This window comes from Cryptotermes secundus, unplaced genomic scaffold (genome assembly GCF_002891405.2).
Source record: "Cryptotermes secundus unplaced genomic scaffold, Csec_1.0 scaffold1894, whole genome shotgun sequence".
NCBI classification, from domain to species: domain Eukaryota; kingdom Metazoa; phylum Arthropoda; class Insecta; order Blattodea; family Kalotermitidae; genus Cryptotermes; species Cryptotermes secundus.
The window spans coordinates 733,870-755,573 of NW_019718027.1; the positions used below are offsets into that span (position 1 = coordinate 733,870).

Genomic DNA, 21,704 nt, shown 5'->3' on the forward strand with positions numbered 1-21,704 from the left:
ATAAATAAAGAGCCAACTAACTACCGGAGTGGCTGTCTACCTCTCAAACACAATCCCGAGGCGACATAAGCTTGTTCATGTTGTCAAAACCAGGCTCCCTATTGATCAATTAAATAGGTAGGCCGGCACGAACACAGAATAAACTCATACAGACATCCATGCCTCGTCTGGGATTCGAACCCACGATCCCATTTTTCATGTGAGCGAAGACAATTCATGCCTTAGACCATGTGACCGCTGTGATCGGCTTATACGGACATTAACCTGAAAAGTATTATTTTTAAAATGAACTGTAAACTGTTTCTTACGAAAACAAAAAGTTAGGTGGAGGGGGTGGGCGATGAGATCCTTGTCATGCCGAGGAGGCGCCATGCTGCAAATTCGGGACGCTGCTGGATTACCGCATTGCCGTGGCCCCACACGCCGTAGCAAGCACCAAGCGACACCCACACGTCACACCGTCCGTTCAACTTTGTTTTCTTTTTTGTTCGGTTTCTTAAGGGACACCAGCTGAACACTGATTTCGTCCTCTGTAAGCCTAACAAACCAACTAACGAATTCTCTATCCAGGCGCAAAAATGTAAGTGGTTAAGCCACTCGAGAAATTCCCAGCATTTTATAGATCACGATGGTTCACTGCCGTGTTCACAAAAGACCGCATCTGGTTCCTATCCTGAGCCAGATGAATCCACTACATCCTGTATTTTGACGTACACAGTGTGTCCAGGTTCTGTTAGGACTGTGTTCATTAAAAATACAAGAAGGGAATTATTTTGAAAATGTCACTCTTTTATTCAAAATAGTCTCCTTCTGAATCAGTACAAAGCTATAATCGAGACGGTCTCCTTTCATCGCCAACTTAACTTCTGGGAACAACCAGAAATCTGCTGGAGCCAAATCTGGCGAATACGGAGGATGATCGAGGACTGTGATCCCTTTTCTGGCCAAAAAATTGTGGGGTGGGGCATTGGCGTGGAGGAGCGACCAGGAACCTTGCTCTCCATATTCAGGTCGAATTCGAAGAATTCTCGCCTACAAACGATTGAGGGCTCCGAGATGATAATAATCAGAATTCACTGTTTGACCTTCTGGCAGAAATTCCTTGTGGATGATTCCTTTGGAATCGAAGAAAACGGTTAGCAGTGTTTTTACTCGTCTCTTTTGCATGCGCACTTTCTTTGGTTTCGGCTGGTTTCTTTGAGCTCAACCACGCTGCACTCTGCCGCTTTGTGAGAGGCTCATATTGAAAACACCATGTCTTGTCACCAGTAACAATCGATTCTGTAAATTTTGTATCACTTTGACCGACCGTAACATGTCTTTGCAGTGTTCCACCCTGGCATGTGGACAGCGCCTGACAGCGCGTGCGGTACAAACCGCGCACAGACCTTCCGTTTGCCCAAATCCTTGGTCAAAATTTGATGCACAGTACTTTTTGGTATTCCCAAAAGATCCTCGATGAGTCTTGCAGAAACACATCTGTCTCATGCAAGGATTTCGGTCACTTTTTTCACATTTTCTTCAATGTGACTTGTTCTCGGCTTTGATGCACGTGAAGCGTCTTCAATGAGCTCCCTGCCGTCACGAAATACAGCATACCAAGGAAAAATGTTCGAGCGACTTAAACAATCACTACCTTACACACATTTAATCACTTCGTACGCTTCTCCGACTATTTTGCCTAACTTCAAACAAAATTTGATGTTGGGCTTCCTGTTCAACCGCCATTTTCCGACGAGCGTCAGAACAGTACTGTTACATTCAAGGTCAGAACACATGATGCAGAGATGTTTGCGCTTTGAAATTATAGAGAGCTTCAGCTGAAACTTCAAAAATCTTAACGCCACAACTTGCCAGCAGATGGCATTGCAGGGCAAAACAACAACAAGAAAAAACAAGAGTCCTAACGGATCCTGTACACATCGTGTATATTTATCATTATCTTCCCATTTACTCTTAAATATTCCAAGAGGTATTTTTCCTTTAAAATTTCCTACCAAAATTTTGTATATACCTCTCTTCGCTCCCATTTGCGATACACGCCCTGTCACTCTCATACCTCTTCACTTCGTTATCCGAATATCTGGCCAGGAATGCAAAGTATGCAAGTTTCTCCAGCCTTCTGTTACTTCAAATATTCTACTCAGCACCTTGTTCTCAAACACTCTCAGTCTGTGAGTTTCTCTTAAGGCCGAAAAACGAGTTTCACACTCATACTAAACTACGTAGAGGTAATCTTTTTAAGGCTGTGGCCACACGGGCGCACAAAATGCGTCCGTTGTAGAAATAAACAAGAGAGGCAATGGTATGCTTTCTTCTGGCTCCATTGCAGACAAAAAACTAAGCACCGCATTCTGCAACTGTGCGTCCTCAGCAACGTCCGTCATAAAGTACGTTCGTTACAACGGAAGCATTTTGTGTGCTCGTGTGGCCCCAGCCTTAGATAGACGATGAGACAGAGGGTTCTGAAGTGAATGGTAGCAAGCATTTCCCGAATTTAATCTACTCTTACTTTCGTCACAATTGTCATTCTCGTTTACTGACCTATCGAATCGCAATGCAGAGAAAGGGTTATTGTGAACATTTTAATTCGGCCCTAAATATTTCGTTCTTGTATGGCAGATTTTTATCATGGCCTTTACAATATCTACTTCTAACAACTGCACGATATTCCAGTTGCCTGTTCAACCCAGATAATAACTTCAGTTAAATCGAATATAGCAGCTTTCCATGTCTATTAATAAGCAATATATTCACTGCTTCACCTTTAGGCCAAGACAAAGCCGATAAATTACCCACACAAGAAAAGACAAAGCCTCCTTGCTTCTTGTTTGATCGTTTGATCGCCACTCTTTTGTTTCAGAAAGAATGGATGAAAGTATTACGTTCTGTAAATGCTTTAAGAACAGTGGAACAAAAGCCTACATTAGAGCCATCTAGGGGTGAACTGGCAAAACCCTTCTACAGACAAGTTAAGATCAATAAAGTCTGCGCCGTCTAGACTGTTCGCTGAAGCTGGCAAGAGGTTTTCAGACTTTATGCATATCCTTAAGATTCAGAACACAAAAGAACATCCAGTGGGGCAACACAGATAACTTCATTAGCTGAATCGCATTTGTGCTTCTGTCCAATACACTTATCTGTGAAATAAAGTAACAATGAACGGACATTTTAATAATGTATGTTCGATTTCAGTTCCTCATAGCAGTGAATATGAAGAGTATTATCATCCATGATGTAACGCCGACTAATTCTCCAGTTCACAGACGTTTCGGAGATAAATACTGCCTCCGTCTTCATGTTCGAAAAAAGACAAGAAACCAGCAAGAAGTAAGCGTCACACAAAGCGAGCCGCGGGCCATTAAGGTACTCACAGAGAACCAATGGGAACAGAACTATTTTCTGTAAAGGTCTCAGAAGGACTATGATCAACATCCGGCTATCCACAGTATGGGCCACACGGGACAAGTCTTCAGTGTGTTCTGCAGTTGCTAACCGGGAAGTGCCGTTTTTATTCATTCATTCATCAGTAATCTGTCAGACGACAGGTCCACAGTCTCCCCCAAAACAGTTCGTCCACTTAATGCGATCTTCTGTTTTTGGAAAGAGACTATCCAGGAAAAGTGATAATGTGGCCGTTTTTATAGCAATTACTTTAACTTTGATGAGGTTAATGTTACATATAACCGTAATACCCAGTTCTTCAGCTCGCCTCATAAACACAATGGGCTTTACTGAGTTCTCAAATCATACACATTGCATTCATGTGACATTAGGAGCCAGTACAGATATTTCTTGATTAACGAGGTTTAAAATTATAGGGCCTATGTATATATTACATTTATGGTATGCAACCTGTTGTGTGTTATTTACGAATACTTATATACTTACTGGGGGCACGCGGTAGCGTAGTTGGTTGAAGCGCTATGATACAAGCCGGAAGGTCGAGGGTTCGAGTCCCGATGAGGTGGATCTTTTTTCAATTGACCTAATTCTTCAAGCCGCACTATGGCCCTGTGGTCGACTCAGCTTCTAACAGATATGAGTACCATGGAATATTCTTGGGGGTAAAGGGCGGCTGGCGCGTAAGGCTGACAACACCACCGCCATCTTTGAGCTGATTGTCTAGAGAAAATGTGGGACCCTCAACGTCCCACAACCGTATGGACTTCACGGCCTGTTACACGGATAGCTTTAACTTTACATTCTTAAAAGGTAAAGTAAAGCTATCCCTGTAACAGGCCATGAAGGCCCTTAGGGTTGAGAGACGTTGACGGTCCCACATTATCTAGACAATCAGCTCAAAGATGGCGGTAACTTTGCCAGCTTCACGCGCCGGCCGCGCTTTACTCCACAGGAAAATTATTTAATTAATTCCTGGTACTCATTTCTGTTAGAGGCTGAGTCGACCTTAGGGCCATAATGCGACTGGAAGGATTAGGTAAACTGAAAAAAATCCAATGACCTCCTCGACTTATTGTACTTAAATAGCAGATCTGTCACCAACGTTTCAACAGACATCAATATTCTTGCTACTAAAATTCAGCCATATTGCTCTCATTAACGTTAAGGTCGAACGTCAATTTTTTCAATTTATTCAGGTCCAGATTATTTTGAGTTTTTGAATTTATAAACTGTCTGTGTTTTAGTAAATGAAACTGAAAGTAAATGTTNAACGAAAGTAAATGTATTTATGAGTGTTTTGTCCATGTGCACACAGAGACAACAACCATGCATTTATAAGGCTTCCCACATCTCACAAATAATTTAGTTTAAACTTTGTTAATTTTATAGTAGTTACCAATTATTTTCCAGTTTCGAAAATTTTGGAGAGTTCGTAACAGTATGTTTCATAATGAACGGACAAATGGAACCTATTTTACTCATTCTGTTGCGTTTAGTGTTTTGTAATACCTACATGGCACACTTCTGGACAGTGTGGCACACTTTACGAAAGGTTGCCAACCCCTGGCATACGTTACAGCCCACTACTTCTTAATTTACTTCGTTTTAGTTCATATTTTAACGCGATTAGGCTATCAGTAACAGGCAGCTTGGCGGATATTTGCCTGATGCTGAGGACAACAGAACCTGCATGACACTATATAAAACCTGAAAGAGAATAATACTTAAAATAAAATAAGTAACTACATATAATATTTTACGTGAACAAATATCTATTGGATTAGCCCATGTACGCAACTTCCAACTTTTCTTCAATTCGTATTGAAAACTGACTCATGATTTGCGCGTTTCAACTTACGTGATGATTTCGATAAGTAAATCGAGGAATGGCTCTGCTACCAAGAAATTTTCTGAGCGCAGAATTTGATACATATTTCAGAAGTTGTTTGAGAGATGAGCCATGAAGATCTCCTGCGGGGAAGGGAGAATGGAGAAGATAGAATATTCTGCATATGCTTGCGTCATCAGCAACAACACTCATATTTTTCTGCCACTGGCAGTATGCATGTTTTTTTCACGAGCAATATCACTTTTTCACAACTTCACGTGAGCCACACGAGCTAGGACTCACAGAGAGGCAAGTCTTCCCAGAGTAAAGCCAGAAACTAAGCGTTGACACTCCGAGAGCCTAAAAACGCACAGAATTTTTCGCAGTTTTACAGGTGTGTTCAATCTTTTGTTGTTCAGTCGAGGTATAATATGCTAAGTGAAGAGCACGTGACTTCCACTGGTCTCATGCTGACTTTTAATGAAAAGATAAAAAGGAGACAAAACGTTCAAAATGGGCCAAAAACTGACTAGATTACCCGAAATATTCTCTGGTACGTATGTTGACGGGCTGGTGGACCTGCCGGCGAACAGATGAGGGTACATAACTGTAGATTCTAAATAGTTCTGAAAATGGTGTATACGTAACACACAGAACTGCTGGTCTTTCTGAATTTGTTCATCGTCCGTTATTCTAAATACTGTTTTGTTGATTTTTAGAATACCGGATGATGGATGAAGTCCGAAAATCTAGTAATTCTGATATATATCTGGATTGTCCAATTATCGAAAAGGAAGTACCATAGTGGGAATTATTAATATGGTCATGGACAACTCTTCAATTCCTCCAAGGGGGGACAAGCAGAGATTATTTTTATTAACCGCTCTAGAATATAGGTCCTAGACTATTCAAGATAGGAGACAACTTTTAAATGCGTTCAAATTTATTAGAACTTATTATTTAATATATTCTTCACGTTCTTCTATGGCAATTTGTTTCTCCAAAAATCTTGAAAGTGGTGCTCATGACTGCAGTGTCCTTATGCTTGCCTCAGCCTAGGCCCACTCGTGTAAGCCTACCCACGTTTCACGAGCAAGATAAATCACCCAGGAACCCCCCATGCTGAAATGGAGGAAATATTATCTGAAAAGGGAATTACGCTGTTAAAATTTGCCGGCGGTTCAGTAACATATTCTGCTTTGTGAATCAGATCGGGCCTGTGGAGGCGATGATAATGAACACTGAAATATCTCGTGAAAGACGTGGGTTTGCCTCTTCAGTCTACGTTTATCTCTTAAGGGGAATGCGCTTGTGTGTGTCCCTTTCATATTTCAAACCAATCGACCGATTTTCAAGAAAATTGGTATGGACTTCATGCCACTGAGGCCACTCCAACATCGTAATTCCTCATCTCCTAGAATCAGCAACTGCAATATGGCGGACGAACAAGTATAGGAGGTGGGACCAACAAGAGAACACAGGATTCGGAAATGACGCATGCTAATAAATGTTCAGAGGACATGCAGCTTACATTAAAGTAGTTATTTTATAGAGTAAATGGAAAACAACACTGACACAGTGCGACATCTTCAATTCGGCTTTCAAGTTAACATTCCGAAGACTGAAATTCATGTAAATAACAATGTCACGTATCCGGGGGTGGGGGGGGGGGGGTGGGGGGAGCAAAAAGATGGGTTTTGGTTTTGTTGCTTTGCGGGACTAATAAGACGGGTTTTGGGTTTGATGATCGAAATTATTGGACTTTTATACAACCGGCTACAACACTTGACAAATCACTGCCATCTTATTCCGACTGGGCATTCCACGGGAAATATTTTGACTTAACCTCTGAACTCCGTTGCACTCCTTCAATTCTCATCTGATCTACGACTGACTGTAACTCCTCGACACGGACCCCAAGGAAAACACCGTCTTCTACTTCAAAAATGCGAGTTTATTGGTCCGTTACGTCCTGGTCTTCCTAGTGATCTCTTTCCTTCTGGCTTTCCCACAAATCTCCTCTATCTCATTCGTGATACATGCCCTGCCAATCGCATCCTCCTTCAGTTGATCATTCTAATTATACTTGGAGAAGAGTGCAAGTTATGAAGTTCCTCATTATGTAATTTTCTCCAACTGTTACCTACAGAAATCTATTTCAACCAAATGAATAATTTCAAATTTTCCTGTTGAATTTTCAGAACGCGTATTATTACACTTACACATTGCTTTAACGGCTGTGGCTACCATACGTGTTGGCAAAGGTACGGAGTTAATTTAATTTCATTATTTTTAGGTGCTCCTTATTAGGTGAGCCTTAGAAAACAGGAGACAGAAATCTGCACTGTCAGGCGTTTCCGCAACACCGCGTAGCGTCTACTAAATTCGACCATTCCGTCCTTTCGGCTGATCACATTGACCGCCGGTCAGAAGCATAAACCGTCTTCGGTCGCTAGAACACTGGGATCGTGGGTTCGAATCTCAGTCGAGTATGGTTGTCTCTGCGCGTTTATTCTGTGTTTGTGCTGTTCTATGTGTAGGTATCGTCCTCGGGCTGATCACTCGTCCAAGGAGTCCTACCGATTGTGTACAGATTAAGAAACTGAAAAGCCGTAGTTAGGTAAGTAGGTAGGTACGTAGGTACGTATGTAGGTAGGTAGGTAGGTATATAGGTAGATACGTAGGTAGGTAGGTACATAACATTTCGCCCGTCTGTACTCATGAAACAAATGGAGAACGTTGGAAGGATTTTCATTAAACCTGACATTGGAGAATTTACAGAATAATTTGCAGGCAATTACATTTTACAATTAGATTAGACATGTTTAGCGACAATTTTACGAGAAGGCCTACATGAGTTTCTATATGTATTTCGTTAAATACTTATCGGGGATAAAATGCATACAAAAATTCGTAAAACAATTATCATATATAATAGTTTTCTTACTCTGCTATTCTTCGACCCTGAAAATGGAGGGGATATGCTCCTCCGAAACGTCGGTTGACTTTCAACCGACTGTATGGCGTTATGTCCCAGAAGGGAGAGCTCTTCATAACCAACGATGTGAGAACCTCATAACCTATAATTTCTATATCCACTGGCCCTTTTCTGTAAGGCCTGCAGTTACAATTTATTTTTAACACGTGCAAGACATTGAACTTGGGGAGTGTCGCCTTCGAACTTCGAGTTCGGAAACTTATGGCTGTAGAGAGCCGTCAAGGAGGCGACAAACTTGTTCCTTCATATCTCGAAATGTCCATGGAACATCGCACTCCGTCGCAAGACAAAGCAATACGATAACATGTATTATACATGTATGTGCAGAAATATAAAATTTATAAACTGGTAACATTAAAATAATTGTAAATAAACTTACCATAATTCGTACTTCAATAATATAATTATTAAATTGTTTAAAACGGTTCGAATGAGAACAGTGACAGTGTTTCCTCTTCAAAATTCTGGATGTATTTCTTGTTATATCTCTCCTAGAAAAAATACATCCAGAATTTTGAAGAGGAAACACTGTCACTGTTCTCATTCGAACCGTTTTAAACCATTTAATAATTATATTATTGAAGTACGAATTATGGTAAGTTTATTTACAATTATTTTAATGTTACCAGTTTATAAATTTTATATTTCTGCACATACATGTATAATACATGTTATCGTATTGCTTTGTCTTGCGACGGAGTGCGATGTTCCATGGACATTTCGAGATATGAAGGAACAAGTNGCCGGAATGGCTCAGTCGGTGGGCAGCGGGTTTGGGTAGTCGGGAATCGATTTCCCGCAGCGTCCAGACCGGATTTGGGGCCCACCCATTCCTGTATCCATATGGCACGGGGACTTCTCCCTGAGGTAAGGAGTACGGGATGTGAAGCTGACTACTCACCTCCTGCTACTGCCGAGCTAAAGAATGGTGGAGCTATGCCTCCACTCCCCCACGTCTTCATGGCATGGTGCTTTTGTTTTACTGTGATAAGGAAGAGCCTGAAGGGGATGTGAATAAACAGTGAACAGCCACACACACTGAGACGTGGAGGGTTGAGATTCTGAATGAGTTGTTTCGAATGGCGATGCAGAAATTGGCACTGGAGGGATGGTAGGACGCAAGAATAAAGGGCAGGAGCACGAAACAAGAGCGAATACGATTAAATATGCAGAGAAGTTGAAGAAGACGGTAAGAAAGTCCGAGAGTGAAGTAGAAATGACGGGAAGTCGGCAGTGGGAGGAACAAAATACGTTAATGCACAATATGAGAGTTGCGTGCTAGAGGAAGCAGTGTAATGTGGAGCAGGAGCTGGGATCCGAACTCCAGCACCCTAAGCGTAAATTGTAACGGGCCTATTAAAATATTCAGCCATTCATGCATTAATCCATTGACGTCTGACTTATACAAACTCCAAGGGCCGCGCCATAGCTCAAGCGGTTAGTCGCTGGCTTCCCATCGCCACGGCCCGGGTTCGATCCCGGATCTGGTCAAGTGGGATTTGTGGTGGACAAAGTGGCGCTGGGGCAGGTTTTCTCCGAGTACTTCGGTTTCCCCTGCCGATCTTCATTCCACCAATTGCTCCATAATCACCCTCACCTATTATCTGGGGCTGGTACAATAGGCCAGAAGTGGCCGCAGTACAAGGGACATAGTCCCATCCCCACTAGCAATAAAAAAAATATATACAAACTCCTAGGCCTATAAATGAGAGCAACAGAAATTATAAACCAACGTGTATACAACTTCATGGCTTATTTCCATTGTAATGAATCCACATTGCCTCTGGATGTAGCATCGAACTTTCATATTTTGGTCACCTCACTTTTCTAGACCAAGCAGCAGGTCCTCTGGCATATTCAGCCTACAAGAAAATATTTCTTGGATCTTGTTTGTGGCCTACATTTCTACTGCACTTCGACTTCTAATTTAGCATTATATTGGACAGCCTTCCTTCATCCATCCTTAATATATGTATATACACGCCAGCTTATACCGTTGCGACCTCCTATGAATAATCAATGTTATATCATCACATGAATTTTATTTCCTAACCGCAGTCGGATGATATGGCCTATATCAGGTAGGAATAACACAGAGTTTTAATGGAACTGCTTATCGGTACGAATGCAATTGACATATTTGCATGTAAACAGCCGTTTATAGGGAACAGTTCTGTGGACACGTTACCCCGCCAACGATAAACAAACAAAAAACTAAACAAACTCCGTGGCCCGTAGTCCGTAAGCGAACTCTACTGACTGAGCAACCGCCGCTTGTGGGCAAAGTTAGTGCCAACTTTAGCGGATAGAGGGTGTCACGTGGTCAGCGCAACGGATCCGAGAGAACACACAATAACGGAAAAGGCGTTTTCTCTGCGGTCCGTTCAGGGCCTGTATAACGAGGACTAGGTTGACAGACAAAGACATAGCCGTGTGGAGGCGGGGTCGAATACCTCCACCGTGAACGAGTCGTAGGAGGCGACGAAAATGGAAGTCTCAAATCTGAGACAGAGAAATATGGTCGCAAGTACCAAGGGATTCGGACCCGATAAAGACAGCTCTGGCAAGGGCCAGCAGCATTTACAGAGGACACACCCGTAACTGTCAAAGAGTAATAACAATTATAATATATTGTAACGTGTCGGGAATCTAGAAGAGTCACTTCTATGGAAACGCTAGAACAGATTTTTTGAGGAGAACGTTCCTGGCCCCGAATAGGTCAGCGTCCCTTAGCAGCTGCTGCACATCTAGCAGAGGGACAGTATGTACACGAAGATCAGACACTGAACAATGCAGAGTCTCTGATATACCGAACAGGAACTCGGAGAAGAGAAGGGCAGAATTTCGAGCCAAAGTAAACTTGAGTAAGAAAGAGAGCGTCGAGGCGATGCCTTCTCAATTCCAAATTCGCGAGAGCAAGAGAACAACAGTAATGAACTTGAGGAAAGTAACGTTTAAATAATATTAATAATTACTGTACCTTAAGCCACGCCCAGTGTACACCCGAGTTGCAGCATATAAATCCATTTTTGCTGTTTTCTTGACGAGCAGGTTTTCACCACACTGCGGGGGGTGAGGTGGGGGTGGGGGTAGTGTACTTGAGAAGAGCTGGGAGCAAGCCTGCGATAACTAAGGAAGGAGCAACGAGTACGGCGTTGCGCTTCAAAACGTCCCACCGGAACTGAAATCCAAGGGAGAGAAGGCTGGCTTGTCGTGACGTCACTTCTGAGAGACACATGGCAGCTCAGCGTTCCTATTGGTCAGAAAATTACTTCACATCCCTCCTCTATTGAAACACATTCACCATCCCTCACGCTGCGACTACAATCCATCAATCCCCCCCTCCACAACCATTACATTTTGCAACCCCCGCCCCTGGCCCACAAAAATGAGGGGACAAGAAGTAATAGCCTCTGTACCATCCTTATCAGGCTCTACTTTTAATTAGCGTAATTGCTCATTAAGTGTGTACAGGTACGGGTATGTGGAGTTAGGGGGTGAATAAACAGGAGGGAGAAGTTGCGTATTTCCCGTGCACTGAGCTACGCAGGATAAGTCACGCCACAGTAAGCGGTGCGCAATTGCGGGCCCGCGAGACAAGGCAGAAAATTTCTTTCAAGACTCGGATTTCTGAGGTTTCCTTCCGCGATGCATGCACACCTGCACGGTTCAGCACACTACAAAATAATTTCCACATGTACTGTTGTCTTCTAGTACTGACAAATTGGGCAACTGACTAGGGCCCCTCTTTCATGTTATATTTTGAAAAATAATTTTAAACCATGACACATTTCGGACTACGTGTTTTTAATATATTCACTTTTTTAAATGTAAATACGTGTTATACTAACATTAAAATGTGAGATCTTCCTTTAATAAGACTGAAGGGAGGGCAGCTGAATTCACACTTTGGCAACACCCTCTCCGAGCCGTCCTGTCGTCGTCTCCAGAGGCCTTTATGACGTCATTATCAGTCACACTGTCGCTTCTGTTGTCGTCTTCTTTCGGACAATTTTAAATAATTTAATAACTATTTTATTGAAGTGATTATGGTAAGTTTATTTTCAATTATTTTAAAGTTACCGATTTATAAATTTTATATTTCTACACGTATTAATTAATTAATGTTCAGGCATTAATTAAGCCACGACTGTGACACTTATAACATTGTATTGTTTTATCTTGCGACGGAGTGCGATGTTCCATGGACATTTCGAGATATCAAGGAGCAAATTTATAGCCTCATTGACGGCTCTGTACAGCCATAAGTTTCCGAACTCGAAGTTCGAAGGCGACACACCCCAAGTTCAATGTCTTGCACGTGTTAAAAATAAATTGTAACTGTAAGCCAATCAAATTTGTATTAAGGCAATTACGACGTAGTTGCCCAGTTTGGATGTGGCGATGATTTTCGAAATCTGAATATTACTTGGCGCCACCTTTTGAACCAGGGCTGACATTAAACTTCTGTATTGATGTTTCAAATTGAACTGGAGGATTCCAAATCATTGGAAGTGACGTGCATAATTCGACGTTGTATTTTAGTGAAAGTTTCATAAGCAGGTTTCATTTGGACTGCAAGATTTGGGACTATGAAGCTACCAATAGTGCTCGTATGAACAATGAATTGTGTTGTGCGTCTTTTTTTGCATCATTAGTGTTTCGTGGTGTCTCCTAGCGACACACTGATGCTGGCAGTTCTGGGATTCTCATGCTATATGGCCCACTAGTCTGTCCACGCAGATTCCGTGTATCTGCCCGGAATTACTTTTACGGAAGTATGTCTCTCATTGGCGCTAGTCTCTTCCGATTAATTTCTCTTAATGTTAATCCTAGTAAGCCTGAAGGAAGCCGGTCACTGTAGCCGAGCGGTCTAAGGCATGCACTGTCTTCGTTCGCTCGGAAGCCGGGACCGTGGGTTCGGATCTGTTTCCTGTGAGGTACGAACTGATTTCTTATATATTATTCTTATACACTGCCGGTCACAGTAGCCGAGCGGTCTAAGGCATGCACTGTCTTCGCTCGCTCGGAAGCTGGGATTGTGGGTTCGAATCCCACCCCCTTACACGTGACAATACTTTATAATTCATCAATCAGCCTAATATTTGACGTTTTATAGATCAGATTTCTGTTTCGAAAAGAGGGGCAGAGTGAGGTCATGACAAAAAACAGTTTTATGTCAAACTGAAGGGAAATATTAAATTTATTTTCACTGCATTCATTCATCATCCTCTAAGCACGGGTCAGAATTATAATCTGAGACAGTAAGAAAAAAAAAACAGCGATATGATGGAAAAGACTGTCGACATTTTCATTTGAAAGTTTTGAATCTGTTATTCAGAGACCTGATACGGGACTAATTACGTGTTAGGTCATCATATACAACTATATATTTTATTTTTCACTGGATCTACAGCCCTCTTAGAACCCGGCCTATGATTTTGAGTTTCATGATAATTTTACAAACGGTAGGACTCCTTGGACGAGCGATCAGCTCGTCGCAAGGCCTCTACCTAAACACAGGACAACATAAACACAGAGTGAACACGTACACATACCAAATATCTACGCCTTGTGTGGGATTCGAACCCACGATCCCGGCTTCCGAGCGAGCGAAGACAGTACATGCCTTAGACATACATATACAAGAGCAAATTTTACACTTATTTCAGGGAACAGAAATTGGGGGGGTATGAGAGTTTGGCGATAAGGAAAGGATGGACATTATGTCAAAATGTCTGGCAAGCAATGGTCAAGCTACTGACAACGCGTTATGCCAAACAAGCTGTCTCAGCGGTGACGTAACGTGGCTCCTGGTTACAGCTCAGCCGGTAAACAGACATCAGCTACTTGACTGACGTATGCATGATTTCCCTCAGCCTACCAGAGCAAGTAATGTAAGGTCACAACGTCCCCCCCCCAACTTTTCCAACACATCCTAGAAGGTAAAGTTGTACCGAAACATCGGTAAAATTCTATCAGACTAAACGGCTTGAGGATCAATGTCCGTCACCACTACAAAGACAAGCCGACTAATGTTGTTGAGGAAGACAGAGGAAAGAAGGAAGAGACAAGAGGAGCAAATAGAGGGGCAAGAACATAATATGGAGTAAGATACAAAGGGAAGGAAGGAGAGGGAAAAGAACAGATGAAAGAGAAGGAAAAAATATCAGAACAAGAAGGGAACGAAAGAAGAGCAAGCAGAGAAAAGATGGGACAGAACAAGAATAGAAGAAAGGGAGAGGGCAAGAAAAGACGAACAAGACTGAGAAAAAAGAAGTAACAACACGGAAAGTGAAGGAAGAAAGAGGCGGAGAATAGTAAATGGATAATAAGAGAATGAGAATAAGGCGAATTTTAGTGGGAAAAGCAGGAGAAAAACGAAGACGAACGTAAGAATAGAGAATGAAATTGATAAGGGCAAGAAAACAGTTATTGTTTTACGTCGCCTCCAATTCCATTAATATTCATTTAAACGTGACTCCGAGAACAGACTTCTTGTTGGTCGCTCTGGTCTGAAAGTTAGCTGAAGAAGAAAGCCACGAGTGAGTGGGTCAGTCACATCCGTAATCTGGCTGTCATCCAGCCTTCTGCTGACATGTGGCAAGGGTTGGGGGGGGGGTCCTTACGCAAGATACTTTTACAAACAAGGTTTCTTTTCAGCTAACCTCTTTGACACGTGCTTCGCGAACCTGGTTCATAGGGGAGTCGTCATAAATTCGTCCCACAACATCTATTCGGCAACAAGCCTAAAAGTGAGCACACGGTTTGACCCCAGACACTGATCACGCGTGGTCCTTGGCGTGCTATATTCGGAGTGTACCAGGTTCGCAGATCGAGCGGTGCAGACACTCCTAACAGGTTTCCGGCGCGGTCGCAATGAAGGCACACATGTGCCTATTCGCTTCGCCATCCCTGTCGACCCGTCTGTCCGTTTCAAACAACTCGACGGTGGCTAAGGAGAAGTTTTCTTGACAGCGCGACAGTCGCTCATGCAGTCGAACGACCGGGCGGAAATTATGGAGCCCGAAGTTCGGTTACTGCGTACGCAAAAGCCCACCACTACATGCCGTCAGCATCTGCTGAAGCCAGTCCACATCCTCGGATCCCTTTCAACACCGGAACAAGCCTCAGTCTCGCACGCAGCCATTCCCTGCAAATGTCGCCGTTATTAATTGGGAAAGGTCAAAGAAGAAGAAGAAGAAGAAAAAAAAACAGCGACAAGAAGTTGCAGGTCATGAATCCATCAGTTTCAAAGGTTTTAAGAGCATGCAGGCATAAGCAGAAAAAATTCTGATTTGTATTCGGGAGCTGATCGGATCGAACCTCGGTGAGGACACCAGATTGAATTCCTCCGTTCCTTCACGCAAATTCAGGCATAGTATCTCAAACCAGGCTATTACCGTTTCCTTCCACATTCATTGCAATTAATTTCTCCCGATTCATCCTACCATTAGATGCAATGCAGGAAAATGATAGCCCTAAACCTTACACACAGGTTCCCGACTTTGTTAATGCAGGCATTTCAATATGACTTCCTACTGTTTAACTATGAAAGAAAAACCGGAACAGCCTTGCATTTAATCAGTTATGTTACTAAACCTTTCGAAGGCCGCGCTATAGCTCAAGCAGTTAGTCGCTGGCTTCGCACCGCGGCTGCCCGGGTTCGATCCCGGGTCTGGTAAAGTGGGATTTGTGGTGGACAAAGTGGCGCTGGGGCGGTTTTCTCCGAGTACTTCGGTTTCCCCTACAAATCTTCATTCCCCCAAATTCTCCATCGTCATAATCACCCGGGGCAGGCTACAATAGGCCAATCAGTGGCCCCCGTGCCGAGTGGACCCAGCTAGACTCCACCCTCCACTAAGCGAATTAAAAAAACTTTCGAAAAACTCACGCGATGACGCTTTTAAAAATTAGAGGGCGAACAGACACAGGTCAGATCTACCGGAGACAACTTCATAAGAGAAAACTAACTGCACGTGTTAGATTTGAGGTTATCACAGGGAACGGCCGTGACATAGCCCAATTCTCATTCCACCGACTGATCCACACTCATCATCTGTCATCCGGAGCTGGTACAGTAAGTCAGTTAGTGGCCGACGTACCAAGTGGACTGAGTTTCGCCCCACCCCACAGGGTGACTATGAGACTGCTATCATCTGGGATACAAGGCCACGTAGTCATTCTTCTTGCTTAGTTTACAATTAAACACTGAAGATGGCGCTCTCCTCAGAAACTTCGGTGGACCTGTACCGGACTACAAAAGTCACATCGCACTGCAATCATTATTCGCCACAAACTCAAACCGATGTGGATCTATGGAATTCAGCTACGGGGGACAGACTCCAATTCCAACACTGAAATCCTCCAGCGCTTTCAATCCAAGACTCTTCGATCCATTCTAAACGCACCTCGATACATGAATGACAGGGTTCATGAAGATGTACATCCGTGTGGAGGTGGTGTCGAATACCTCCACCGTGACCCTGCGAGGCGACGAAAAGGGAAGTCTCAAATCTGAGACAGTAAAATATGGTCGCGAGTCCCAAGGGACTCGGACCCGAGAATGACTGCGCTGCTGAGGACCAGCAGCAATTGTAAATGACAGACCCGTTCTCTCGTCGGAGAGAGAGCGCCCCACAAAAACTAGACCATAACTGTCAAACAGTAACAAATATCTGGTCATAAACCTCAGATGGGGCTCGACACCAAGACTTACTGACTAACTGATCGTCAGTCGCAAAGTTACTTTGACTTTGAAGATCTACAAATGAACACAATGCTCAGTGAAGTAAAAGAGTGGAATGCCAAAAGAAAATCATGAAACCACACTAATGCACTAGCAGTGAACCTACTAGACAATAGCGAAACTGCATACAGACTGAAAACCGTCCTAACTACCAGACAGACCTTACTAAAAAAACAATAAAATTATCCTGTGCTTACCTAATTAAGCACTACGCCATGAAGACATATGGGGGAATGTATGTATAGATCCACATTTTATTGACCTCGGAACTAGTGGACAACTTCACGCCCCGGTCGCTTTACTCCCGGAGAAAGAACACCCCGGTACCCCAATACAACCATTAAAATGATACCTAAGTGAACAAAACAATGAACGAATGACCACTGGGCATAACTCATTCACGATTCAGCACTTACCGAACGAATATATTCATAGCACACTCTGCAGATTATGTCAAATGTGTGGAAAGAAACAAACTGACCAGAGTCAAATGATACGGATACCTAAGCATCTCGTATAATTCCAGTTACAGACTGCCAAGACTCAGGAAGTCGACATCCACCTCGAGACAGACCACAATCTGCAAGAATGCAAGTAGCTGTGGTCTCGTAAACATCGACATGAATCTACTACAATGAAACTCATTATGAAAATTGCTTACGCATCTGAATAGTGAAGACTGGGCGAACTGGGCCCGTCTGAACAGATAACAGGCACATTGCAAGGCAGACCCCACTCCGAACATAAATGAAAAGATTGCTGACATCTACAGCCTAAACTTTATTTTATGTAATATGGCGTGCCGCCTAAAAGTCGGAACCTCTTGAGTCAGAGCGGGCGTCCATTGCTAGACAACGACTCGTTAAAACACGTTTCCGAGACAATGCATACAGAGACGTCCATTGTCGGGTAACGGCTCAATAAGTGTTTTCCTCGCAACACCCAATACGCTAGAGCAGGAATGTCAAACTCAACTTGTACAGAGGGCCACCTCAGCCCTATAAATAATAGTCCAGGGCCGCACTTCAAAATAGAAATATACATTAGATTTTGATACAAGGAAATTTAATTCTATTTATTATTTAGGAATAATTGCAATATATTATTACCTAAAGTCACATATTTTACAGTTTTAAAAAGCAAGAGAATGCCATTTTTGACAAGTATCAAACAGCTTTTCAATATGTAAAAAGAGAGATTACACAAGAAATTATGTTAGAAATAGCAAAACATTGAATTTCCTGCAGCCTGCTAATTTATGTCTGCGTGAAACTTCTTGTCTTCTGGTCTGTTGGAAAATTCTTTACAAAAAATATTTCAACTAAAATTTTAATATCAATTAGCTATAAAGGTTGATGGGCTATGGGCGCCGCATGTTTGACACGGCTGCGTTAGAGATAAAATCAATGTGTTACCAAAAATAAAAACACGTTCCCTAGGCAACGAACAGCCAGGCACCAACAGTGACCGTCAAGCAGACTATCTTGACTGATGACTTTCGCAGACTGTTCATTCTGTCCACACAAAAGCAAGCATAAATTCTCGATTGGACCACGGTCGCCTCTTCCCAAATTCTTTCCAATTCATCATTCACCACTGGACATTAAGTAGTCTGGATACTAACAGAGGGATCAAATAACCCGTATATGATACTGTCACGCCTTGTGTGTCTATAGACAGGTTTTGGATTGGTGACTGGATTTATTGACAACTTATGCACACGATTCAGAACTACAAGTAATTACAGCGATACCGCTAATCTCCACAATTCACAATATACCACAGCACCCGCAAGCCACTTCCAGCCTGCTCTGTCTTCACTAGCAGTTCCCTGGCAAACGGCTTCTAACAATGGAGTTTCTTCAGCTTCATGCGTTCAGGTTCTATCTTCACAGCATCTCGTACAGAACTCAACTGAACTCATTGCTCCAGCTGTCCTGGTTACATCTTGGCGCGGATCACACGGAAAACACTGTTCTTCTATTGTTGCTTTCGTGTCCGTTAACATGCGAATGTGTTTACCGACCGTTGCCCAGAAGCGGCCGAGGCGCGGACCACATCTATGACATGAACTGCCTTCGCCCGCTCAAACACTGGGATCGTGGGTTCGAATCTAACTCAAGGCATGGATATCTTTATTGTGTGCGTTTATTCTGCGTTTGTGCTGTCCTGTGTGCAGGTAGTGGCCTTGCGACGGGCTGATTCCCTGTCAGATGAGTCCTACCGTCTGTGTATAAGATCATGAAACTGAAAAAGCGGCCAAGGCCCAGAAAAGGGCTGTAGAGCCATAGATAGGCAGACAGATAGATGTACAAAAATATTTCCTCTCAGATCAAGTGTTTGGCACGCGACTTTAAACATTTTGCATTTCCTATAACAGACGTCACTTACGAATCTATTATTTAATACTCACTGCTTCCAGTTATCTTGATGCTTACGAATCAGAGGCAGGAAATTAGTCAGTTTATATCCTACAATCCAGAGTTCGTTCCAAATTACCTTAATCAGCGACACGTTCCTGAGGTCAACAATCCCGCCGGCATAGGAGCAATAAATTCCACAGGAATCCACCGCGGCACTGCCAACACTTCGGCCCAATTAACATCATCATAAAATTTAACATTCCGGGGAAGGAATTTTGGCGATCCTGAGTCTGAATAGACGTGCCTCTGTGTGATCCACGTGTCTGGAGTTTGAATTCTCCCTCTGCGTCGGTTACTGCGCAGCAACGTTACTTTGTTGTTCCCTACTATACGTAGTGTTTATTTAGTGTTCAGTATGATCAAAAAACATCGGCATGACGAAACTGTAGCCACTGCACCGGTAAAGGCAATAAAATACTCCGGCAACTGAAACAAACTTTGGATTATTCATGTTTGACGATTAAGAATGAATTTGTTAAGACTAATTTGATTTTCTGGAAAGCGACTACGTGTAATTTGGTAGAAGTGTATGTATATTTCCGAAGGAAGGATTGCCTCCATTTCAAGGGCAGAAGAATAAGCGAAGCAAACAACATGCACAGGACAGCGCTGCAATTCCTGGTCGCTTTTCGTCCATCGCTTGCTCTTGGCGAGAAACATCACAGAACTTCTACCAGGCTACACGGTTGCTATATCGCAGAGGATACTATTATCCATAGTGACTGACATGAGCACCTCAGATCCAAAAGTTACCCAGTGTCACGGGGTATAACCGGGCCACCCTGATCCTGGGGGATATAAATACGGGGACCTGGCTCTCCAGGTTTGGGGAGTCTCGAATCTGAGACAGTAAAATAAGGCCATGAGACCCGTGGGACTGCGACCCGACAATGACTCCGCTGGAGAGGCCCAGCAGCAACTGTAGACGATAGGCCTATCCTCTCGTCAGAGAGAATGTTACATAAGTATTATAACCGTAAGTGTTCAGTTGGAAAATTAAAAATTCTAGTCGTGGGTCTCAAGGGGCTTGTCGCCAAGACGAACTCATTGGTAGCAAACAGCCAGTCGTAAAGTAACTCTAACTCTGACTGAGATCCGAAAAAGATGGAAATTTGGCCGTCAACACTAACACTAACACTAACAATTTGGAAATTAAGGGACTGATGAATTACTACCTCATTCAAGAAAACATGTTAACTGAGATACACATATGGGACAGCCAGAAACAGACTATCAAGCGTCCAGTATTAGAAACCGCGACTTCCAGCAGCCGTAACACAAAGGTCCGCAATGCAAGGGGAACGCCATTTGGAATATCTGAATGCGGGAAATATCAATCAGTATAGTGACTAGCTAAGAGCTGGTCTACCGGAGAATGTGACTTGAAGTTCTGGTATGAGTAATAATAGATTTTTTCACTTCTTCATGGCGTCCAGGCTCTGGGGCCCACAGAGGTTCATAGCCAGCGAGCATTACGGTCTCCTTCCATGGGGATACATTTAAAGGAGGTACAAAGCTAACCACCGACTTAAATCTAATGGTCGATGTTAAATGTGTGCAGCCACACCTCCACTCCCCTTTACGTCTTCATGCCGTGATGCTTAATCAAACATAGGGATAACTCCACATTTTAGTCCCTTCCTCTGTGGTCTAGTGGTCAGAGTTCCTGGCTACAGATCCAGAGGTCCGGGTTCTATTCCCTACTCAGTCGGTATATAGTTCGCTTGCGGACTAAATTGGCAGAGTATTTTCTTTTCATATCTGGAGAAGCTGGAATAAGAGAAACAAGTTCTAGTGGTGTACCTATGATTGAACTAACTCAACATAAGGCAAATCAAACTTCCGCTGTTGCGTGACGAAACATGCATTCCATAACATTAGGGAAATAATGATTTCACAAGTCACCACTGCCCTCTGGGTAGAACTGCGGCGAAGCTCGGTAGTTCACCGACATTTCGGCGAAATATATTACTTCCAACTTCAGGATTAATTCGAATGCGATATGTTTCCTCGAAACGTGGGGTGACTTGCATTGGGCAACATGGCATTATATTCCAGAAAACACACATCTGCACAGCCATCACTGTAAGAACATCAGTTCCTACAAATATTCCACCATTTGTGTTCTAATTCTGAGGTTCTCACTGTGGCAACTGTATTTCTTTTTACGGTTAGTGGAGTGGGACTAAGTCCCTTGTACTGCGGCCACTTCTGGCCTATTGTATCAGCCCCATATGATTGGTGAGGGTGATGGTGGAGCAATTGGTGGAATGAAGATTGGCAGGGGAAACCGAAGAACTC

The 21,704-nt window shown here is 43.1% G+C and overlaps 1 protein-coding gene across 5 annotated transcripts in view; it reads right to left on the minus strand.

The window, feature by feature from the left end:
• LOC111863799 overlaps positions 1-21,704 on the minus strand; it is a 512,607-nt gene that overhangs the window by 413,675 nt on the left and 77,228 nt on the right. For 4 of the 5 annotated variants that reach the window (XM_023850539.2, XM_033751128.1, XM_033751176.1 and 1 more), the window contains exon 1: positions 11,212-11,397. The exons of the other annotated variant lie outside the window; for it this stretch is intronic. In XM_023850539.2, the coding sequence (XP_023706307.2) occupies positions 11,212-11,258 (47 nt within the window). In that variant the 5' untranslated portion in view covers positions 11,259-11,397. Of the gene's footprint in view, positions 1-11,211; positions 11,398-21,704 lie in introns of those variants that run through there. 5 annotated transcript variants of the gene reach the window in all.